Source organism: Phyllobates terribilis, unplaced genomic scaffold (assembly GCF_046119375.1).
Source record: "Phyllobates terribilis strain yellow unplaced genomic scaffold, ASM4611937v1 Scaffold_11__3_contigs__length_659146591, whole genome shotgun sequence".
Classification (NCBI taxonomy): Eukaryota; Metazoa; Chordata; class Amphibia; order Anura; family Dendrobatidae; genus Phyllobates; species Phyllobates terribilis.
The window spans coordinates 390,173,428-390,191,951 of record NW_027362771.1 but is presented as its reverse complement, the minus strand read 5'-3'; the positions used below and the strand labels follow the sequence as shown (position 1 = coordinate 390,191,951).

The following is an 18,524-nucleotide window of genomic DNA, read 5'->3' as shown; positions in this document are numbered from 1 at the left end:
ATGTGAAGTGAATTTGAGGAGCCTTTATGACAGAAAATACCCAAAAGGGACACCATTCTAAAAACTGCACCCCTCAAGATGCTCAAAACCACATTCAAGAAGTTTATTAATCCTTCAGGTGCTTCACAGGAATTTTTGGAATGTGGAAGAAAAAAATTAACATTTATTTTTTTCACAAAAATGTTACTTAAGACCCCAATTTTTTATTTTTGCAAGGGTAACAGGAAAAAATGGACCCCAAAATTTGTGGTGCAATTTCTCCTGAGCACATCAATACCCCATATGTGGGGGAAAACCATTGCTTGGGTGCACATTGACTTTTTGAATGTAAAATTAGCTTGAATAATTAATGGATACCATGTTGCATTTGAAGAGCCCCTGATGTGCCTAAACAGTGGAAACCCCCCACAAGTAACACCATTTTGGAAATTAGACCCCTCACTGAAGTTTATAACATTGAGCCGTAAAAATAACATTTTTTAATTTTTCCCACAAAAATGTTTTTCAGCTCCCAATTTTGCATTTTGATAAGGGTAACAGGAGAAATTTCACCATGCCATTTGTTGTGCAATTTCTCCTGAGTAAGCCGATACCCCATATGTTGGGAAAAAAAACACTGTTTAAGTGCACGGCAGGGTTCAGAAGGGAAGTAGCACTGTGTGACTTTTTGAATGCAAAATTGGCTGGAATTGAGAGTGAACGCCATGTTGCGTTTGGAGAGCCCCTGATGCGCCTAAATAGTGGAAACCCCCCATAAGTGACCCCATTTTGGAAACTAGACCCTTCAAGGATTTTATCAAGGGGTATAGTGAAAATTTTGAACCCAGAGGTACAACACAGAAATTGATAACATTAGGTCATCATATTGAATAGGTTATCTTTAGTCTTGAGCGCAAGTGCTCCGTACTTGAGTTTGCATCAGGTACTCAGGTATGCACCATGTATCGCAGGTGCTCGAATGACATTCTCAAGTCCCTGCCCTGCATGTTTCACGGTTGTTAGAAACCCAGAAGAAACATGCGGGGATCGCTTGTGCATGGCAGGCAATCCCCTCAAGGTTTTTTTGGCCGCAAATAATGTGGGGCAGAGACTCGAGCATGTCACTCGAGCACCCGTGATACTCGGTCATACCCGAGCACCCGATGCAAACTCAAGTAGCGAGCACTTGCGCTCAACACTAGTCGCCATATCGTCATCCTTTTTGTTTTCTTTACTTTTGAAAAAATCACAACTTTAACCCTAGCACAACCCTAACCCTAGCACAACATTAACCCTAGCACAACCCTAACTCTAGCACAACCCTAATTCTAGCACAACCCTAACCCTAGCACAATCCTATCCCTAGCACAATCCTATCCCTAACCCTAGCACAACCCTAACCCTAGCACAACTCTAACTCTAGAGTTTATTTATTTCTTACGCCGTTTCTCGTGCAGTATAAGTAATTAGATGACTTTATTCTTCGGGTCGGTGCGATTACAGCGACGCCAGATTCATATCGGGTTTTTATGATTGACAGCTGTCACACACTAAAAGATGCTTTTTTTTGCAAAGACTAGTTTTTGCATCGCCATATTTTGAGAGCTATAATTTTTCCATATTTCGGACGACAGAGTCATGTTACAGCTTGTTTTTTGCAGGACGAGTTGACGTTTTTATTGGTACCATTTTCAGTCACATGACATTTTTTGATCGCTTTCTATTCCGATTTTTGGGAGGCAGAATAAACAAAAAACAACAATTCAGGAATTGTTTTTTTTTTATGCTGTTCCACGTGTGGTAAAATTGAAAAGACAGCTTTATTCTTTGGGTCAGTACGTTTACAGCGGTACCACATTTATATATTTTTTTATGTTTTGGCGCTTTTACACAATAAAAGCTGTTTTATAGAATAAATCATTTTTTTGCATCGCTTTATTGTGAGAGCTATAACTTTTTTATTTTTCGGCTCATGGAGCTGTATGGCTGCTTGTTTTTGGCGAGACGTTTTCAGCCGTACCATTTTTATTTACATTCACCTTTTTGATCGCATTTTATTGCATTTTTTGTTTGTTTTGTTTTTTTTCACAATAATATTTATTAATCTGTAGAATATATTTTTATTTTTTGGGGATTATTTTTTTCATTTTTTTTTATATTTTTACAATTTTTTTTTACATTTTTTTTCACTTTCTGATTCTTTTTTAACTTTTATACTTTGTCCCACTATGGGACTTTCATTTTTTTTCACCCAGATCGCCTGTATAGCATAGCAATGCTGCAGCAGCATTTCTATGCTATTCAGGCTGCAGCACTCTGCACACAAGAAGGGTAGACCGCGCACTGAGAACGGTCTACCTAACTTCCTGCTGTCTCGTGACCCGGATGTCGTCATCACGACATCGGGTCACCATGACAAGCTCCGGGAGCCCGCACAGACTGCGTGGGACGCCAGTGAGGAGGTATCTGTGCTTACCTCCCCTTGCCACCGGAATGCTGCGATCGACTTTGATAGCAGCATTGCAGGGGTTAAGGTGCCGGGAGAGGTGCGGGACCGCTCTCAGCACATAGCATCGGGTGTCAGCTGTGACAATTAGCTGACACCTGGCGGCGTCGCCGCGCACCGTTTGCATGCGGGCGCGATCGCACTCTGCGTAATAGTATGTCCCTGGCCCAATAGGCCTAGGGCACAGAGATGTACTAATACTGACCACGTCAGAAAGGGGTTAATTTCCCAAAGGAGCATTGCATGGCCAATAAGCCTCCTTACAGTGGCATGCCAGGGCCAGTATGTCACTCTCTACAAGGAGAAATATAACCCCTTAGACCTGATAGGAATCATTTACTTTTCATGTTTTTGCATCTGCCCCAAAATGCCATGGCGACTTCTTGTCAATTTGCATTGGTGGAGTTTGTAACAAAGACACATTTAACTTCTCCCATTTTTAGCTTCATCCCCACCTATTCCCCAAACTACACAAAGTGCTACCCCTAATTCTGAGGCTCAAATAATAGTGTCTCCTTCAAGTAATTATGCCCCCCTGAGTGACTTCTAAATGAATAATGACACTTACCCCAAAAGTACCCCCTCAAGTAATGTCTTGAAGGTGCCACTCCAAAAATAATGCCCCCTTCAAGTAATAATGCTCACCTGAGTGACCCCCTTCAATATTATTGCACAAAGAGTTCCCATTTTAGTAATATTGCCCCCTGTGTGCTGCATCCCCCAAAAACTGAAAATTTATATTCACCTAATTATGTCCTCGGGGCTCGATGCCATGAGTCCTCTTCTGCCCTGCACTCAAGATTGGCCTGGCGCCGACAGTGCAATGGAGTGACGTCATTGCACTGACTGCATCATCAAGCTGACATCTTACAAACAGCTCTAGAGCAATTAGCAGCCTACTAGAGAATCCTTAGCCCCCTGCTCTACAACATTATCGAAGTTCATCAATCTCATGTTGATGCAGTTCAAAGTGGTGTTCGCAGAAGATCCAGTGCACTGAGCAAGAAGTCAGAATCCAGCTTTCTGGATCTAGCGACACCACGGCTCTCATAGCAAACATTACTAATAGTAAGGGCAACCTATTAGTTGCATACAGTAGAGTCTACACAGCCGAATGTGAACACATTATCCTGTCAGTGCATGCAGATAGGGTTCACAAGGCTGAATTTTCCCATTACATAATGCAAAATGAGGCAGTCATGCAATGCCTTCATGATTTTATGATGAACATTACAACTATAAGCTGTATGAATTAATTCATAACAATAAATTGACTTAACTAGTTGAATATGTCTGTGGTTCCAGTTCTTTTACATTATCAATCTTTTTGTAGGCTTGGGCATAGGAGAGGTGAGTGACAGCATAGGTTCCAGTGTAAAGAGCTTACCTTGTCGCTTGCAGATGGGCCCACACTATTTGATCAAAATGATTGCTAAGGACTTCAAGTTTATCAGTGTAGACCATGTATCAGTAATGCTGTTCAAAATTCATATATTTAATATTTGCATATACCTTATCAAGGCTCAGAACGCGGTTGTATTTGTTTGTTTGCTACGGCAATACATTCACAGTAACCTCCATCTGTAAACTTATTTATTAAGAGGTGCTTGCCAATTTTGTTTTTTTTATCTATCTGTCTGTCTACCTACCTATAATGTAATTTGTATATCTGTCTGGATTACATAGTTACATAAGTTGAATAAAGACCTAGGCCCATCAAGTTCAACCTTTTTCCACCTATTCTACATTTTGCCACTAATTTAACTATAACCCTCAATGTTATGTGTATTGAGGAAATCATCCAGTCCTTTTTTAAATCTGTTATAGTGCCGGCCATTACTAACTCTTGTGGTCGGCATTCCACAGTCTGCTCTGACTGTAAAGAACCCTTTCTTATTAAGCTGCCGAAATTGCCTTTCTTCCACCCGTATTGAGTGCCCCCGGTCCTTATTATGGTCGTTGGAAGGAAAAACTCATGTGCTAGTCCTTTGTACTGACCACACATATATTTATACATGTAAATGAGATCCCCTCTGAGGTATTTTTTTTATAAGCTAAACAAGCCCAACTTTTCCAACCTCCCATCATATGAGAGGCCTTCCATCCCTTGTAATAATCTAGTTGCCCGCTTTTGAACTGACTCTAACTTCTGAATATCCTTTTTAAAATGTGGAGCCCAAAACTGGATCCCATATACTAGATGTGGCCTCACCAGTGATTTATAAAGGGGTAACAATACGTTGGTATCACGGGATTTTATCTCTTTTTATACACCCTAAAATCTTGTTTGCTTTTGCAGCTGCTGCTTGACATTGAGTACTGCTGCTCAGCTTCCTTGTAACCAGAATACCCAAGTCCTTCTCCTGTTCTGTAGTCCCAAGTATACTCCCATTTAATGTGTATGTAGCAATAGGATTACTCCGTCCTAGGTGCAATACTCTACATTTATCTACATTAAACCTCATCTGCCAAGTGTTTGTCCATTCAGACATCTTATCCAGATCATTCTGCAATATTGTACTGTCAAGATCAGACTTTAATATCCTACATAGTTTGGTGTTGTCAGCAAAGACTGACACTTTCCTCTCAATCCCATCCACAAGGTCATTAATAAAGAGGTTAAAAAGAATCGATCCTAGTACAGATCCCTGAGGTACCCCATTGACTATATCCCATTTAGAGAAGGTACCCGTTATGACGACTCTTTGTTTCCTATTATTTAGCCAATTCCTTACCCATCTGCATATAGTTCCCCCAAGTCCTTGCTTCTGTAGCTTCAGGCTATGTGCCCATGATGCAGAAATGAAGCAGAAAATTTCTGCAGCATTTCTGCATCTCCCAGGCAGAAAAAACGCATGCAGACTGTGCATGCGTTTTTCCTGCCAAATACATGCGGATTTGAAGCGTTATTCACATGCGTTTCTGCGTGCGGATTGACAAGCGCTTTCCAGGCGATTTTAGCATCACTTGGAAAGTGCTTGACAACTAGGTCACACTATATAAATCCATGCAACCATCATGGATTTATATAGTGTGACCTTAAAAGAATGTTTAAAAATAAAAAAATAAACCTATACTTACCCTCTGATGGCCCGGCGTGTGTCGCTGCGCTCGTTCCTGGCTGCCAGCTGATCGCGGGACACTGCACTGAAGTGCCTGCGGTCACATGACTGTGACGTCACCGCAGGTCCTTCAGTCCTGCCCGCAAGCACAGGGAAGGAGACCGGGGGCCGTCGGAAGGTGAATATAATCTTTATTTTTTATTCTTCTTTTTACAAGTACAATGGTACCCAGGTCTGGATGAGAGTCTTCTCTCCTCCAGACTTGGGTACCATCCGCACATTGAAACGCATATAATCCGTGAGTACAAATGTACTGACACGGATTATGTGCGTCTCAATGCAAGTCAATGGCGGCGATTATGCCGCGCTTCCGCAAAATTAATGGACATGCTGCGGATTTTTGAGCGCAGCATAAACGCTGCGGAAAAATCCGCAGCATGGGCATTGACAGTGCGGCTTGTCATTGGGGACCATGGGGGGCGGATTACCATGCGTTTTTGAAGCGTTTACGCTGCGGAAATTCCGCAGCATAAACGCTTGAAAAACGCATCGTGGGCACACAGCCTCACTATAAGCCTGCTATGTAGTAAAGTATCAATGGTCTCGGCTGCAGATGACCCTGTCTGTCCACCTAATTATAGAGTCCTCTACCACCAACCTCTGTCTGGCCCTTGCTGCACTCCTATCTCCCTCCTTCCTACAGCAGTCTCCTGGTTGCTAGGATCAACGTCCTGCTGCAGTGATCCTAATCCGGGGCTAGCATTCCTAATATCAGCCAAACAGGCATATTTACTAGATTGTGCCAGATCAGGACTGGACTCCCTGTCACTTTTCCCCCTTCCCCTTCTTCTAACTGTTACTCAGGTACCTTCTTCTGGGTCCTGATCTTCCCCACCTCCACCCTCCACCATGCACATGCTCAGTGAGCTCTAAACTCCTCTCCAGGTTTGCAATGCTCCTGAGTGTGGCTAGCTGCACATTTAGATCCAGTATCTGGGCTTCCAAACATGTAACTCGCTGACATCGAGCGCAGACATATTCACCCTCAAACGGTAGTTCAAGGCATTCATACATCTCACAAGATGCACACCTGGTAGCATTGTCCATGGAGCACATATTAATGGGGATAAACAATACAGGTAAAAGCAGAAAAACTAATAGAAGGCTAGTAAGGGAAACCCCAAACCATGCTCTTGTGTTAAACTATGATATTGCGTTTAACTATGTACTTACCTGCAACCCCACACTTAGAATGCAGCCCCTGCTTTGCTCACTGCCCTCGCTTAGTGTCTATGGGACTTGTAGTCCTACAGACAATACAGCACAGATGTGGCTAATATTAGGTTCCTTTTAACACCAGTAGACAAATAGCCTCTAATGAGCACTGATCAATGGTTTAACAAGTTTACCATTTTTTACATGTCAAAATTAATCTAATTTTTTTTATCCTAATGATTGTTCCCTTACCTCCAGTTTACATAATAGCACACGCTGCAGACAAGAATTATTTTTATGTCCTCATAAAATATACGCTCAACTACAAACGAGCAAATTATTGTTTGTCGCTGGATCGCTGGGCATGTTTACACTGGACCATGATGGGGAACAAACATTCATAAAAACGATCATTCTGACGATTATTGCCCTATGTAAAAGGCCCTTTACAGTTCCCTTTAATAGTTAAATTGTGAAATGCAGGCCATTTATCTCAGCCTTTTTCACGGGTATGTGACACAAAGTCACTGCGTAAATAAGCAAGCAGACAATGCGGCTTGATTTTCCTCTTATGAGATGCTAAGGTCCTCCACACTGACCTCCCAAATATCTGCAGTGGAGTGAATGGCAGGCAGGATACAATGAAATTCATCTTTACAGAAATAGTGGAAACAACCTTGGAGTAAGGGTGCCAAAAATAAATCGCATCTGCTATTTAACATGCATAGCCCAGTAATGAAGCTCTATCAATCTCACAATGCTGATCTCCAAGATCACCCTGGTTTTAAAATAATCTTGTCTCCTTGACAGGCCTCAGCTTGTGTGAATAGAGGCGAGCTATCAGTCACACTGTTATTGGCTCTGTCTGTTTTATTGGGAATATTGCTTTGTTTTGCCATCTTCTCATTTCATTCTTCATTTCTATTAAGCAGGTTACCACTGTTCTTGTTGTTTATGGAAATGTCTTTGGTCAAGATCTCTAAGTAAATCCAAATAAGTTCAATGGAATTTTTTAAAGGGGCTATATGAGAACAAACCCTCATTTTTAATGGAATCTGTCACCAGGTTTTTGCTATCTCATCTGAGAGCAGGATAATGTAGTGGAAGAGACCCTGGTTCCAGCGATGTGTCATTTATTTTACTGGGTGCAGCAATGAGAGTTTTCTGTGCTGTAGATGTAGCAGTGCTCTGAAAGCTGCCTCCACCCACACCACTCATTAGCAGCTTTCTATGTACATTGTATATTGACAATAAGCCGCTAATCAGTGCCAGGTGCGTTGTTGGATCAGGAGGCATGTAGGCGGCTGGTCCGGCAGTGATAAAAACATTTATCTCCTGCTAATAAAACATTTATTGTATTGACACAACAGCACACAGCCTAGTAAGTGACACATCCCTGAAATCAGTGTCTCAACCCCTACATCATGCTGCCCTCAGATTACATAGCAAAAACTGCTGACAGATTCCCTTTAAATGATCTAGTAGAGTCGGTCTCTCCTTGATAAAGTTTTTCAGTTATACGCCAATTTAAGGAGGCGTTTTGTCATGTTTAAACACTGCATACATTGTGTGAATATTCAACTGCTTTTAGGGGGGTCACACTGTAAAATAAAGCAGAACCACCATGGATCAGTAAAAGGTTGTTCTTCAAAACTGCTTCTACTACAAATTATGGATTGTCACTACCACCTTAAATTAACTGCGCCTGTGTTTGTTTGCCTGGTGTTGCTGGTCATTGTCCATCCCCCCACTATGTGGTGCCTACTGATGAGCAGTCCGGCTCTTATTGGTGAACTGGATTGTTTGGCTCTTTTGGGTACCAAATGTATTCCTATTAAATAAATGTATGTGAACACATTGAGTGTTTGCAGCAGATTTTTCTGCAGCAAAAAACAGATTGTTGACAGAAAAAACATTGCATAAAATAAGCATGTTTTTTTATTCTTTTTTTTTTTTCATTAACTTGAATGGGTGAAAACCTCTGCAAAGACGCTGAAATAATCGACATACTACAAATTTGAAAAGAGGCTTTGATGGTTCAAATCTGCAAGGGAAAAATAAGCAGCGGGCGCGTGAGATTTCAGAAATCTCATTCACTTTGCTTGTTCTGTAAAATGCTGCAATTTTTACCGCTGCAAAAATGCAGTAAAAAAACGCTGCATGTGAAGAAACCATATGTGTTCACATGATGAAGAACACATATGTATGGTAAAATCATTGCATCCAAATTGAAACTCTACTCACCTGCAGCTAGTCAATGACAGAGCATTTTTCAGAGTAGCCGAACACCGTCATTCTAGCCCCAGTAAAAGCCATTTCGAAACTGGAAGGGGCTTTCACTCAGATACCAGATATTATTGTTCAAAAAAGGAGCCGGCTCCTTGTGCTGCATCCATTGTGAACGATCACTAGTGGTGTCTGTGTCTTCCTCTCCTTGTGTGATTCCTCAGTTATCTTAGTGCACTTGCTGTGCTGGGCAGAAAGAAGTTTGTGCTGCTCAACGGGGGGGGACAGGCGGCTCCTGAGCTGAGCAGTGGAAAGAGGGAATGTTGTCATCAATAATGCTCATTAGCTGTGGACACAACCAAGGTGCAATAAGCAACACTGCCTACCAAGGAAGGGCCAAATTCCGACATCCGTGCACCAAATTCCATGGACTGGCCACAAGTCTCCAGTCCTGAACTTCACAGGCTCATAGTAATATGTGGGTTCATGTCAGTAGACCTACATGGGATGATATCTGCAGACACTCTGTAAGAGTCAGTATGTTAGCTGGATGCAATAGTATGTTAAATGAGCTTTGAAATATTGATAATTTTAAGTAGGGAACAATAGTCCTGTCCAAGTCAATGAAACATGTCATTATTTGTAACCTTCTAAATTACCTGTCATGTGAAATAATAGATTGCTTCCTTCAGTAGTTTTGAAGAAGAAAAAGAAAAGTACCTTGTGCTACATTATACTTGGCACTACCTGGGTAATGTATTGTATGCTTACCCAGAGATAGATAGATAGATAGATAGATAGATAGATAGATAGATAGATAGATAGATAGATAGATAGATAATGTAAATTTGAGTTTGCCCTTTCATGATAAAGCACATCACATAAGTTAATGGTTGTTTTTAATATTTTACAGGGTAAGAAACAGGATATTCCACGTGAAGATCAAGGTCCAACAATCAAAAACTTGGATTTCTGGCCAAACCTTATTACTTTAATGGTGACTATTATTGATGAGGACAAGACATCATACACTCCTACTTTAAACCAGTAGGTCATTTACTCCTATTTTATATAACTAATGTTAACAGTCAAGCACTACTGTTATACTTGATTTCTTTCCTTTTTCAGTTTTAAGGTTTTTGTCAGCTTCATCAAGAAAGACACTTTATTTGCACTAATTCATAATCATGAGGGTTAGTAAGAATGATTTAGACTCATTGCTTGTTCATATAGGAGCAAAGTCAGCAATAATTAAAGGATTCCAGAAAATCCCAAGAACCAGGGTTGCAAACTGTCCAAAAGTTCCGAGACAGTTGGTCCCTGTCCAAAAAAAAAAATGATGTTCCTGGGTTTTCTTTTCTGGAGAAACTGGGACAGATTATTAATTGTATCATTTTACAAAATACAGTAAATGATGCTAATCTTTTAATATTACATAGTGTTTCAAATTATTAAGCAAACACTATTTTTCTGATTTTTCCTAAACGGTCAACGCAAATGAGTCAGAACAATGTTCAAATCATCAACCATTAGAGAATAAATCAATTTTTTTTGACAAACCTCCCAATGATAACAGTATATTTTTAAAAATTTAAAAATGCACTGTTACAAATAATTTTGCACAACAGAGTTTCCAAGCATGTGATAGGCTGTAAAGAACTGAAAATGGTCATTTGTTGTATTTGCAGCATTACGAGGTGAAATCAAAAGCTTTTTTCAATCTATAACATCTTAACTGGTCATGTTGCATATTAACATAGGACCCCTTCTTTGATGTAATCTTCACAATTCTTGCATCCATTGAACTTGTGAGTTTTTGGATAGTTTCTGCTTGAATTTCTTTGCAGAATGTCAGATTAACCTCCCAGTGCTGCTGTTTTGATGTGAACTGCCTCTTACCCTCATAGATCTTTTCCTTGAGGATGCTCCCAAAGTTCTCAATAGGGTTGAGGCCAGGGGAGGATGGTGACCATACCATAAGTTTCTATCCTTTAATGCCAATAACAGCCAATGACTTGGAGGTATTTTTTGCAGCATTAGATGGTGCATTGTCATGCATGAAGATGATTTTGCTATGGATGGTACGGTTCTTCGTTTTGTATTATGGAAGAAAGTGGTCAGTCAGAAACTCTATATACTTTGCCGAGGTCATTTTTACACCTTCAGGTATCCTAAAAGGGCCTACTAACTCTTTCCCCATGATTCCTACCCAAAACATGACTCCGCCACCTCCTTGCTGACGTCGAAGCCTTGTTGGGACATGATGGCCATCACCTTGGCCATCCAGGGTAGCATGTCACTCATCAGTAAAGAAGACTATTTTAAAATTAGTCTTGATGTATATCTGGGCCCACTGCAACCATTTCTGCTTGTGAGCACTGTTTTGAGGGGGTTGAAATCGTAGGTTTGTAGACAATTGCAATGTGGTGTAGTATTATATGCTGTTGACATGTTGAACTTAAAATGTTAATGATTTATTATGGTTTTCCAATGTGTCTGTAAAAAACATTGGCTCTCTGTTATTTTTAGACAATTTGTCCACAAAAAAAATAAAAAAAATCAAGTTGGCAACCCTGGAACAGACACTCTTTGACTTATAATGGTATCCGATTAGTCATTTTGTTCATGTTCCAGAGCGTTTATTATTCATTAATAGTAGAAATATCATCAGAGAAGCAGCACTGGAGTTTTCCACAATGTTAAAATTCATAGCCTATCCACAGATTAGACTCAAAGTAGGCAATTATTATTACATTGGTCTCTAACTCTTGGCACCCTTAGTTGTTTTAAAGGGGACCAAAGACCAAATCACTGTTTGCCTTTAATTGCTTACATGGTCCATACTGCAAGTGACCTACTTTTTAGCAGGAGTGTGCTGGACATTACAGCTTTCTTATGCATCAGTGTGAACGATGAAGAAGATGTAGCACCCAATCTAGCATCTTTATAGTAGGACACCAGTTTTAAAGAAGTGAATAACTGCTTTAAAGAGATATATTAAGGTTTTGCTTTTGTTCACTAAACTATTCTGTTACATGCAGATATGTGAACATCAGCTGTCAATAAGACCCTTTTAATCCCAAGATATGTGTCTCTTGTGTGACTTGTGGTTACTTTTGCTGGACATTGTCACTATGTCGTTTACTACAGCAGATGAGTTTTACTTTTCCTCTTGTGTTGATGGTGTCATGTATTGTAATAGGAAAGATAGGACGCGCTAATAGTGACTATTGATTTATAATGTGCAGCCAGCTTCTATAATGGTTTTACAGTACACAGTGGCCTCAGATGAGCCGACAAGGGTGTTCAGCTTTGTAAAATAAGATGGATGATCTCCTCATATAAGGGCTAAATTACTCTCTTTGATTATATCTAGGTATTTGCCATTATCTTTGTTCACGTTTAGTAAAGACACATAACCTTACATGTCCTCATTGGAGGCTTTCTTGAAAATGCCCAGGAGAATTATACATGCGCTGGTCATTAGATGGATTTGCGCATTATTTCTCTTCCATTTTTTAAATGAGATGGTCTGTAAGGATACCACTCATAAAAAATCTTATTTCCTTAAAGGGAATTTGTCACCTGGTTGTTACTACCTCATCTGACACCAAGGTAATGTAGAAGCAAAAACCCTGATTCCAGCAATGTATCATTTCTTGGGCTGCTTGTTGTAGTTTTGATAAAATCATCTCTGAATAGTGTAATATCGGGTATCGGCCGATATTCGCGGTATCGGAGTTCCGATACTGAGTTCCGATATTTTTACAATATCGGATACCGGAATCGGAAGTTCCCATAATGCCTGCGCTCTGCAGTGTCTCTGAAGGATGACAAGCAGGATGGCAGCTCTCAGCTGCGATCCAGCCTGTCATCAGAATGCCATCCCAGCTTGGGAGAATTCTCCTGATTGTTTAAAAGCCGGCGGCTTTTTACCACCCGCCGGCTTTTAAACAATCACTCAGCCCCATACTCGCTTCCCCGCAGCCTAACACCCCGATCCTCCGCTCCCCTCGCCACCTCCCATCCCGATCGTAAGTTAGGACCGGGCGGGGAGCACAGCACCAAGGAGCGGGGAGCGAAGGACCCGGGCGGGGAAGCCGGCAATGAAAAAACTTCACTGCCGGCTTTCCCGTTCTGTGCTGCGCTTTCCCGCCGGTTATTTCAAATGAACAGCTGAGGTATCAGGTGATGCTGATCAGCTGTTCATTTGAAGTAGCCGCGGTGCCCTCAGAGGGTTCATGTGAGTTCATGCTTCACTGCATTGCATGAACTCACATGAACTTTCCCACGGCCGCACAGGTCAGCCACACCTCGCAGACCATCAGCCCGTCATGATTGGTGTGTGCGGGTGTCTGTGCGATGTCTGCGGGTGTGTGCGTGCTGGGAGACATAGACCGATGTGACACTACTACTCCCATCGGCCTATGTCTGTCCCCCGTCCACTCGTGCCAGCAGGATCAGCTCGATGGGAGCAGTAGTTCCCATCAGCCTGATCCTGCTATTTAAATTGCCCTACTGTGTCCCCAATAAATTTTAAATACATGTCATTGGTGGCCAGTGGTTACCTAAAATAAATTAGTTTATATATTACCTGTCCCCGCCGATCGCCACCTAAAATAAAGTAAAAAATAAAAAACTACACCTATACACACCTAGACACCTAATTCCCCGAAGCCATCGATCTCCTGTAATAAAATATAAAATAATAAACCACAACCTTATCCTTACCCCTCTGTAGTAGTCCACGAGTGTCCCACGAAGATCTCCAGTTTAGAACAGCCACATAGAATGTGACCGCTCTGAACCGCTGCCACCGCTAGAATGATGGGGCCGTAAAGCAGCCCCGTCATTGCATAAGCGGGTTCGCCAGAGTTCAGGCAGCGCTGCTCCGGTCAGCTCCTTTACGGCCCTGCTGTACCGTGAGAAATTCCCACGGTACAGCAGTGCCGTAAAGGAGGTCTCCGGAGCTGCGCTGACTGAATGCACTCCGGTGACCTCAGTCAGGGCTCATGCTGCCGGGAGCGGACGTGTTCCCGGCAGTGTGAGCTTACAGCAGCCATGCACAGCTGTCACCATCTCCAGATGTGACAGCTGTGCATGGGAGATCAGCGCAGGAACGTGGACAGGTAACTATTTTTTTTAGTAAACTAAGAATTAAATAAAATGGTGTGTTTTATTTCAAATAAATTATTTTTTTCTGGGTGTAGTGTGTGTTTTTTCTTTTTAACACTTTGTAGGTTAGTAATGGGGGTGTCTTATAGACGCCCATCATTACTAACCTGGGCTTCATGGCAGCTGGCGCTGACATGAACCCCAACCCTATTACCCCCTGCCACCGCACCAGGGCAGCGTGGAAGAGCGAGGCTAAGTGCCAGAATTGGCGCATCCTATGGATGCGCCATTTCTGGGGCGGCTGACGGCTGGTGTTTCTAGCCTGGGAGGGGGCCAATATTCATGGCACCCTTCCTGGGCTATTAATATCAGCCCCCAGCTGTCTGCCTAGCCTTTGCTAGCTATTAAAATAGGGGGGAACCCCCGTCACTTTTTTGGAGTGGTCTCCCATTTTAATAGCTAGTAAAGGCTAGGTATTCAGCTGGGGGCTGATATTAGTAGCCTGGGAAGCTCCGTGGGTATTACCCCCTTCCCAGGCTTCAAACATCTGCCCCAGCTGTCTGCTAAACCTCCGCTAGAGACTAAAATTACGGGGAACCCCACGCCAATTTTTTTTTAATAAATCCTTTATTTTAACACTAAATGACAAGTACAGTAACCAACACTATCACTGTACTTATTATATATGTGACTGACATGTTTCTATGTATCTAATCTATGTGTGATGCTCTATTATTTCTGTTGTAAATTGTCGGGTACCGCTGCTGAATTGCCGGCCGGCTTTTTTAAAGAGACGGTGCATGAAAACACTAATATTTTTTTAAATAAATCCTTTACACTAAATGACAAGTACAGTAAGCAACACTGTCACTGTACTTCATATATATGTGACTGACTTGTTTCTTTCTATCTAATCTATGAGTGAAGCTCTATTCTTTCTGTTCTAAATTGTCGGGTACCGGTGTATGTGACTCGCTCCCTGGGCCGTGGGGCACTCGGATCCGGGCAGTAGGGGAACGATGGGAGTAGTAGTGGCAACCCGGTTCCGTGGCTCAGGGTGGTCAGGCCAGTGGTAGTCCGTTACGTGTTGTTGATTATGTCCGACTACGCCACCCGTGGATTTGCGGCCATTAGAAACCGCCGCTGCAGGGCAGACCGCTGGGGCTGATGATATGTGCAGCTGGGATGGTGTGACTCCCCACGGGAAGAGTGCGGCCCCAGGGCAGTGTAGTGGATGGTGGGAGTGATGGTGGTGAGAGTCCCAGTACCGGTAGTGCTGGAGGCGCGAAGGAGCACACAGACAATAGGTTGCAGTCCAGGGTCTTTACTGAAACAGGTAAACTGACCCATAAACAGTTCCAACTAGGAGGGGACCTGGATGTCTGAGAGCAACGGGGAAATTGGCCCTGGTCAGGGTGAGGGTGTAGGCCTACCGTGCTTTCTGCGCTCCTTCTGGCTATCTCCTCCTGATAGGGTAACAGCCCACGTTTCCGAGCTTTCCGTGTATTCTCGCCTGTATGGCCTGCGACATGGGTTCCTTTCTGCTCCCAGCCTTGTACGGCTTTACTGGTCCCTTTTGTTGTGGCAGGGCCTCCAGGCTTCTTAGGCCAAGGAATATACAGTCCCTTGCGGACTGGTTCTCTGCTGGGGGATGTGAAATCCTTCCAGCCTCAGACACCAAAGTCTGGTAAGGTCAGTCTCTGATTTGCCAAGACAGGCTCTCTTCGCCTCTCGTGTCTGGCTGGTGGCTCTCCTACTGCCACACTTCCTCTTAGGTGCAATCAACTTTCTGTCCCTGCTCCACTCTGGGACACGTCTCAGTGCTGAGACAGGCCATCCAGTTCTCCCTAACCCTGCCCCCAGCACCAGCTTTTATAGGGGCAGCCTGCTCCCCCTACTGGCCTGAGACAGGAGGCATTGCATGCTAATGTTCCCCTGACTAGAGAACCTCCCCCTTGCTCTCAGACACAGCTTTAATTACACTTGTGGCATCCAGGCCAGGGTGACACATTCCCCCCTAGTGAAATTTAGTACTCCGGGACTAAACAGTAAACAAAGACAATATGCATAACAATAAAACATTAATAGACAGACGACGCACAAATTGAGTTCTTAAGGTCACAGTGTGGCCTGTGACCGGGTGTCCATATCACCAACCCAACGGGGAGCCTTAACCAGGTAGGGGTCTGTCCTACCCCAAGTCCTTTACAGTCTTAGTTCATTCCCGGGTTAGGCTCCGAACGCAGTCCATACAAGGTCCCGGTTATAAAAAGTCCATAACCTTTGAGTCCTTACGGTAGCTGCAAGAAACTGAAACACAGAATTACCAAACATGCAGGTAACTTGGCAAACAATTCAACATTTGGCAACAGGGTTATTTACAATTTTTGCGCGCTCTATATTCTCCAGCGAGCGGGTATCTGCCCTTTTGTGCTCCTGGTTGACCTCCTTAACCCACTGTCTGGTGGTGGACTGACTTGGCTTTCCCCACTAGCGTTAGGGGTGCAGCTACCAGCTGGGTGTACAGGTAGGGCAGGCAGATGTCTGCGGGTCCTTTGGCTTACCGCAGGCATGGCAGGCTCACTGTCAGCAGAGGGTTGACTCTCCTGGGCTGCTGGTACAGGCTCTTCTGCCTCTGGAACCGCTTGCTCCTCTTCACCTTCCGGCTCTGGTGTTGGTTGTTGCTGTGCCGGTTGCAGGAAATGCAGGACGGGTACCACTATGGCATCATTTATGCGAGTCCAGGACTGAGGGAACTCTCCGAGAACGGTGCTGATCATTTCTTCCTTGTCCTCTGCGGGTTCAAGGTCACTCTGATCCTCTTCTGCACTACGGAGTTGCTCGGGGCACCTTTTGAGGTGGTCTCTGGAGACGACACTAGTGGTTTCTCCTCCGTCCTTGGTGATCACGCACACCTTCGGGTTGTCGTGGTCAGACTGCAGTACGGTGTAGGGTTCCCTTTCCCACTGGTCGTCCAACTTATGTAGCCTTCTTTCTCGCTTTAGGACTTGCTCACCAGGTTCTAGGGGACCAGCAGGGGCGTGTTGATTGAAGAGTTTTTCTTGCCTCTCTCTCACCTGGGCCAGGCTCTTCTCCACACTCTCTTGTACCTTCTTGTACTGCAGTTGCCTTTCCGTATCCCAGTCCGCATCCGGGGAGGTGTCCTCAGGTATTAGGACTCCCATCTCCAGGCAGCTTACCTGGTCTAGCTCGCATCAGGTAAGCCGGGGTGCAGTTTGTAGCATTCACCGGGATATGATTGTATAAGTCTATCAGGTCCGGCAGTTTTTCTGGCCACAGGCTGCGTTCCTCCATGGGCAACGTCTTCAGGAGATCAATGACTATATTGTTCATCTTCTCACACATCCCGTTGGTTTGGGGGTGGTAAGGCGTTGTACGAATCTTCTTACAGCCATAGAGGTTGCAGAACTCCTGGAAGATTTCAGCCTCGAACGCTGGACCCTGGTCTGTCAGGACCTGTTCTGGATACCCGTGTGGACGACAGAAGTATTGCTGGAAGGCTCTGGCCGCTGTTTGGGCTGTCAAGTCCTTTACCGGGACCACCACGAGAAAACGGGAATAGTGGTCCACGATTGTCAGGGCGTAGATGTACCCTGACCGGCTGGGAGCCAATTTGACATGGTCCAGAGCTACCAGCTCAAGAGGCTGCGTGGTGACGATGGGCCTCAAGGGTGTCTTCTGGCTGGTGCGGTCCTTCCTCCTCAGGTGACAAGGGCCACAGTCTCTGCACCACTTTTCTACATCTCCTCTCATGCCGACCCAAAAGAACCTTCCTCTTAGCAGGAACTCTAGTTTCTTCCAACGGAAGTGTCCCGCTCTGTCATGGTAAGCCCCCAGGACCATAGCTGCATCTCGCCTTGGGACCACGACTTGCCAGGTCAGCTCGTGCGTCCGGTGGTTAACAATCCTTCTGCACAACTTGCCTTCGTAGAGGAACAGCTTGCTCTTCTCCTTCCATAGCTGCTTGGCTTCCTCTGGGGCATCTGGATCTAAGCGGGCGTCTTCCCGGGTCAGCAGATCTTTCACCAGGCGGACGGCAGGGTCACTATCTTGGGTCTCGGCCCAGCTGTGGTGAGGTAGGGGATTGATCATCACGGTTGTTAGATCCTCCTCTTTCACGCGGTGGGAGTATTGAGCGGCTCCATGCCGGTGAAACGCGGGGAGTTCTACCTCCTCCAGCTCTTCTGGGTCTTCGTCACCTTCAGGTAAGTGAGGCATCCTCGACAGGGCGTCTGCGTTGGCATTGGTTTTGCCGGCCCGGTACTTGATCACGAAGTCATAGTTGGAGAGACGGGCCATCCACCGCTGTTCCAGGGCACCCAGTCTTGCATTGTCCAGGTGTGTCAACGGTTGTTGTCCGTGTACACGGTGAACTTTGCGGAGGCCAGGTAATGCTTGAA

The 18,524-nt window shown here is 44.1% G+C and overlaps 1 protein-coding gene across 1 annotated transcript in view; it reads left to right on the top strand.

Annotated features, from left to right (window-relative positions):
• UNC13C (unc-13 homolog C) overlaps positions 1 to 18,524 on the top strand; it is an 861,108-nt gene that overhangs the window by 458,613 nt on the left and 383,971 nt on the right. Inside the window, exon 19 of the mRNA XM_073653015.1 lies at positions 9,902 to 10,035. Coding sequence (XP_073509116.1) covers positions 9,902 to 10,035 — 134 coding nt within the window. The remainder of the gene's footprint in view (positions 1 to 9,901; positions 10,036 to 18,524) is intronic.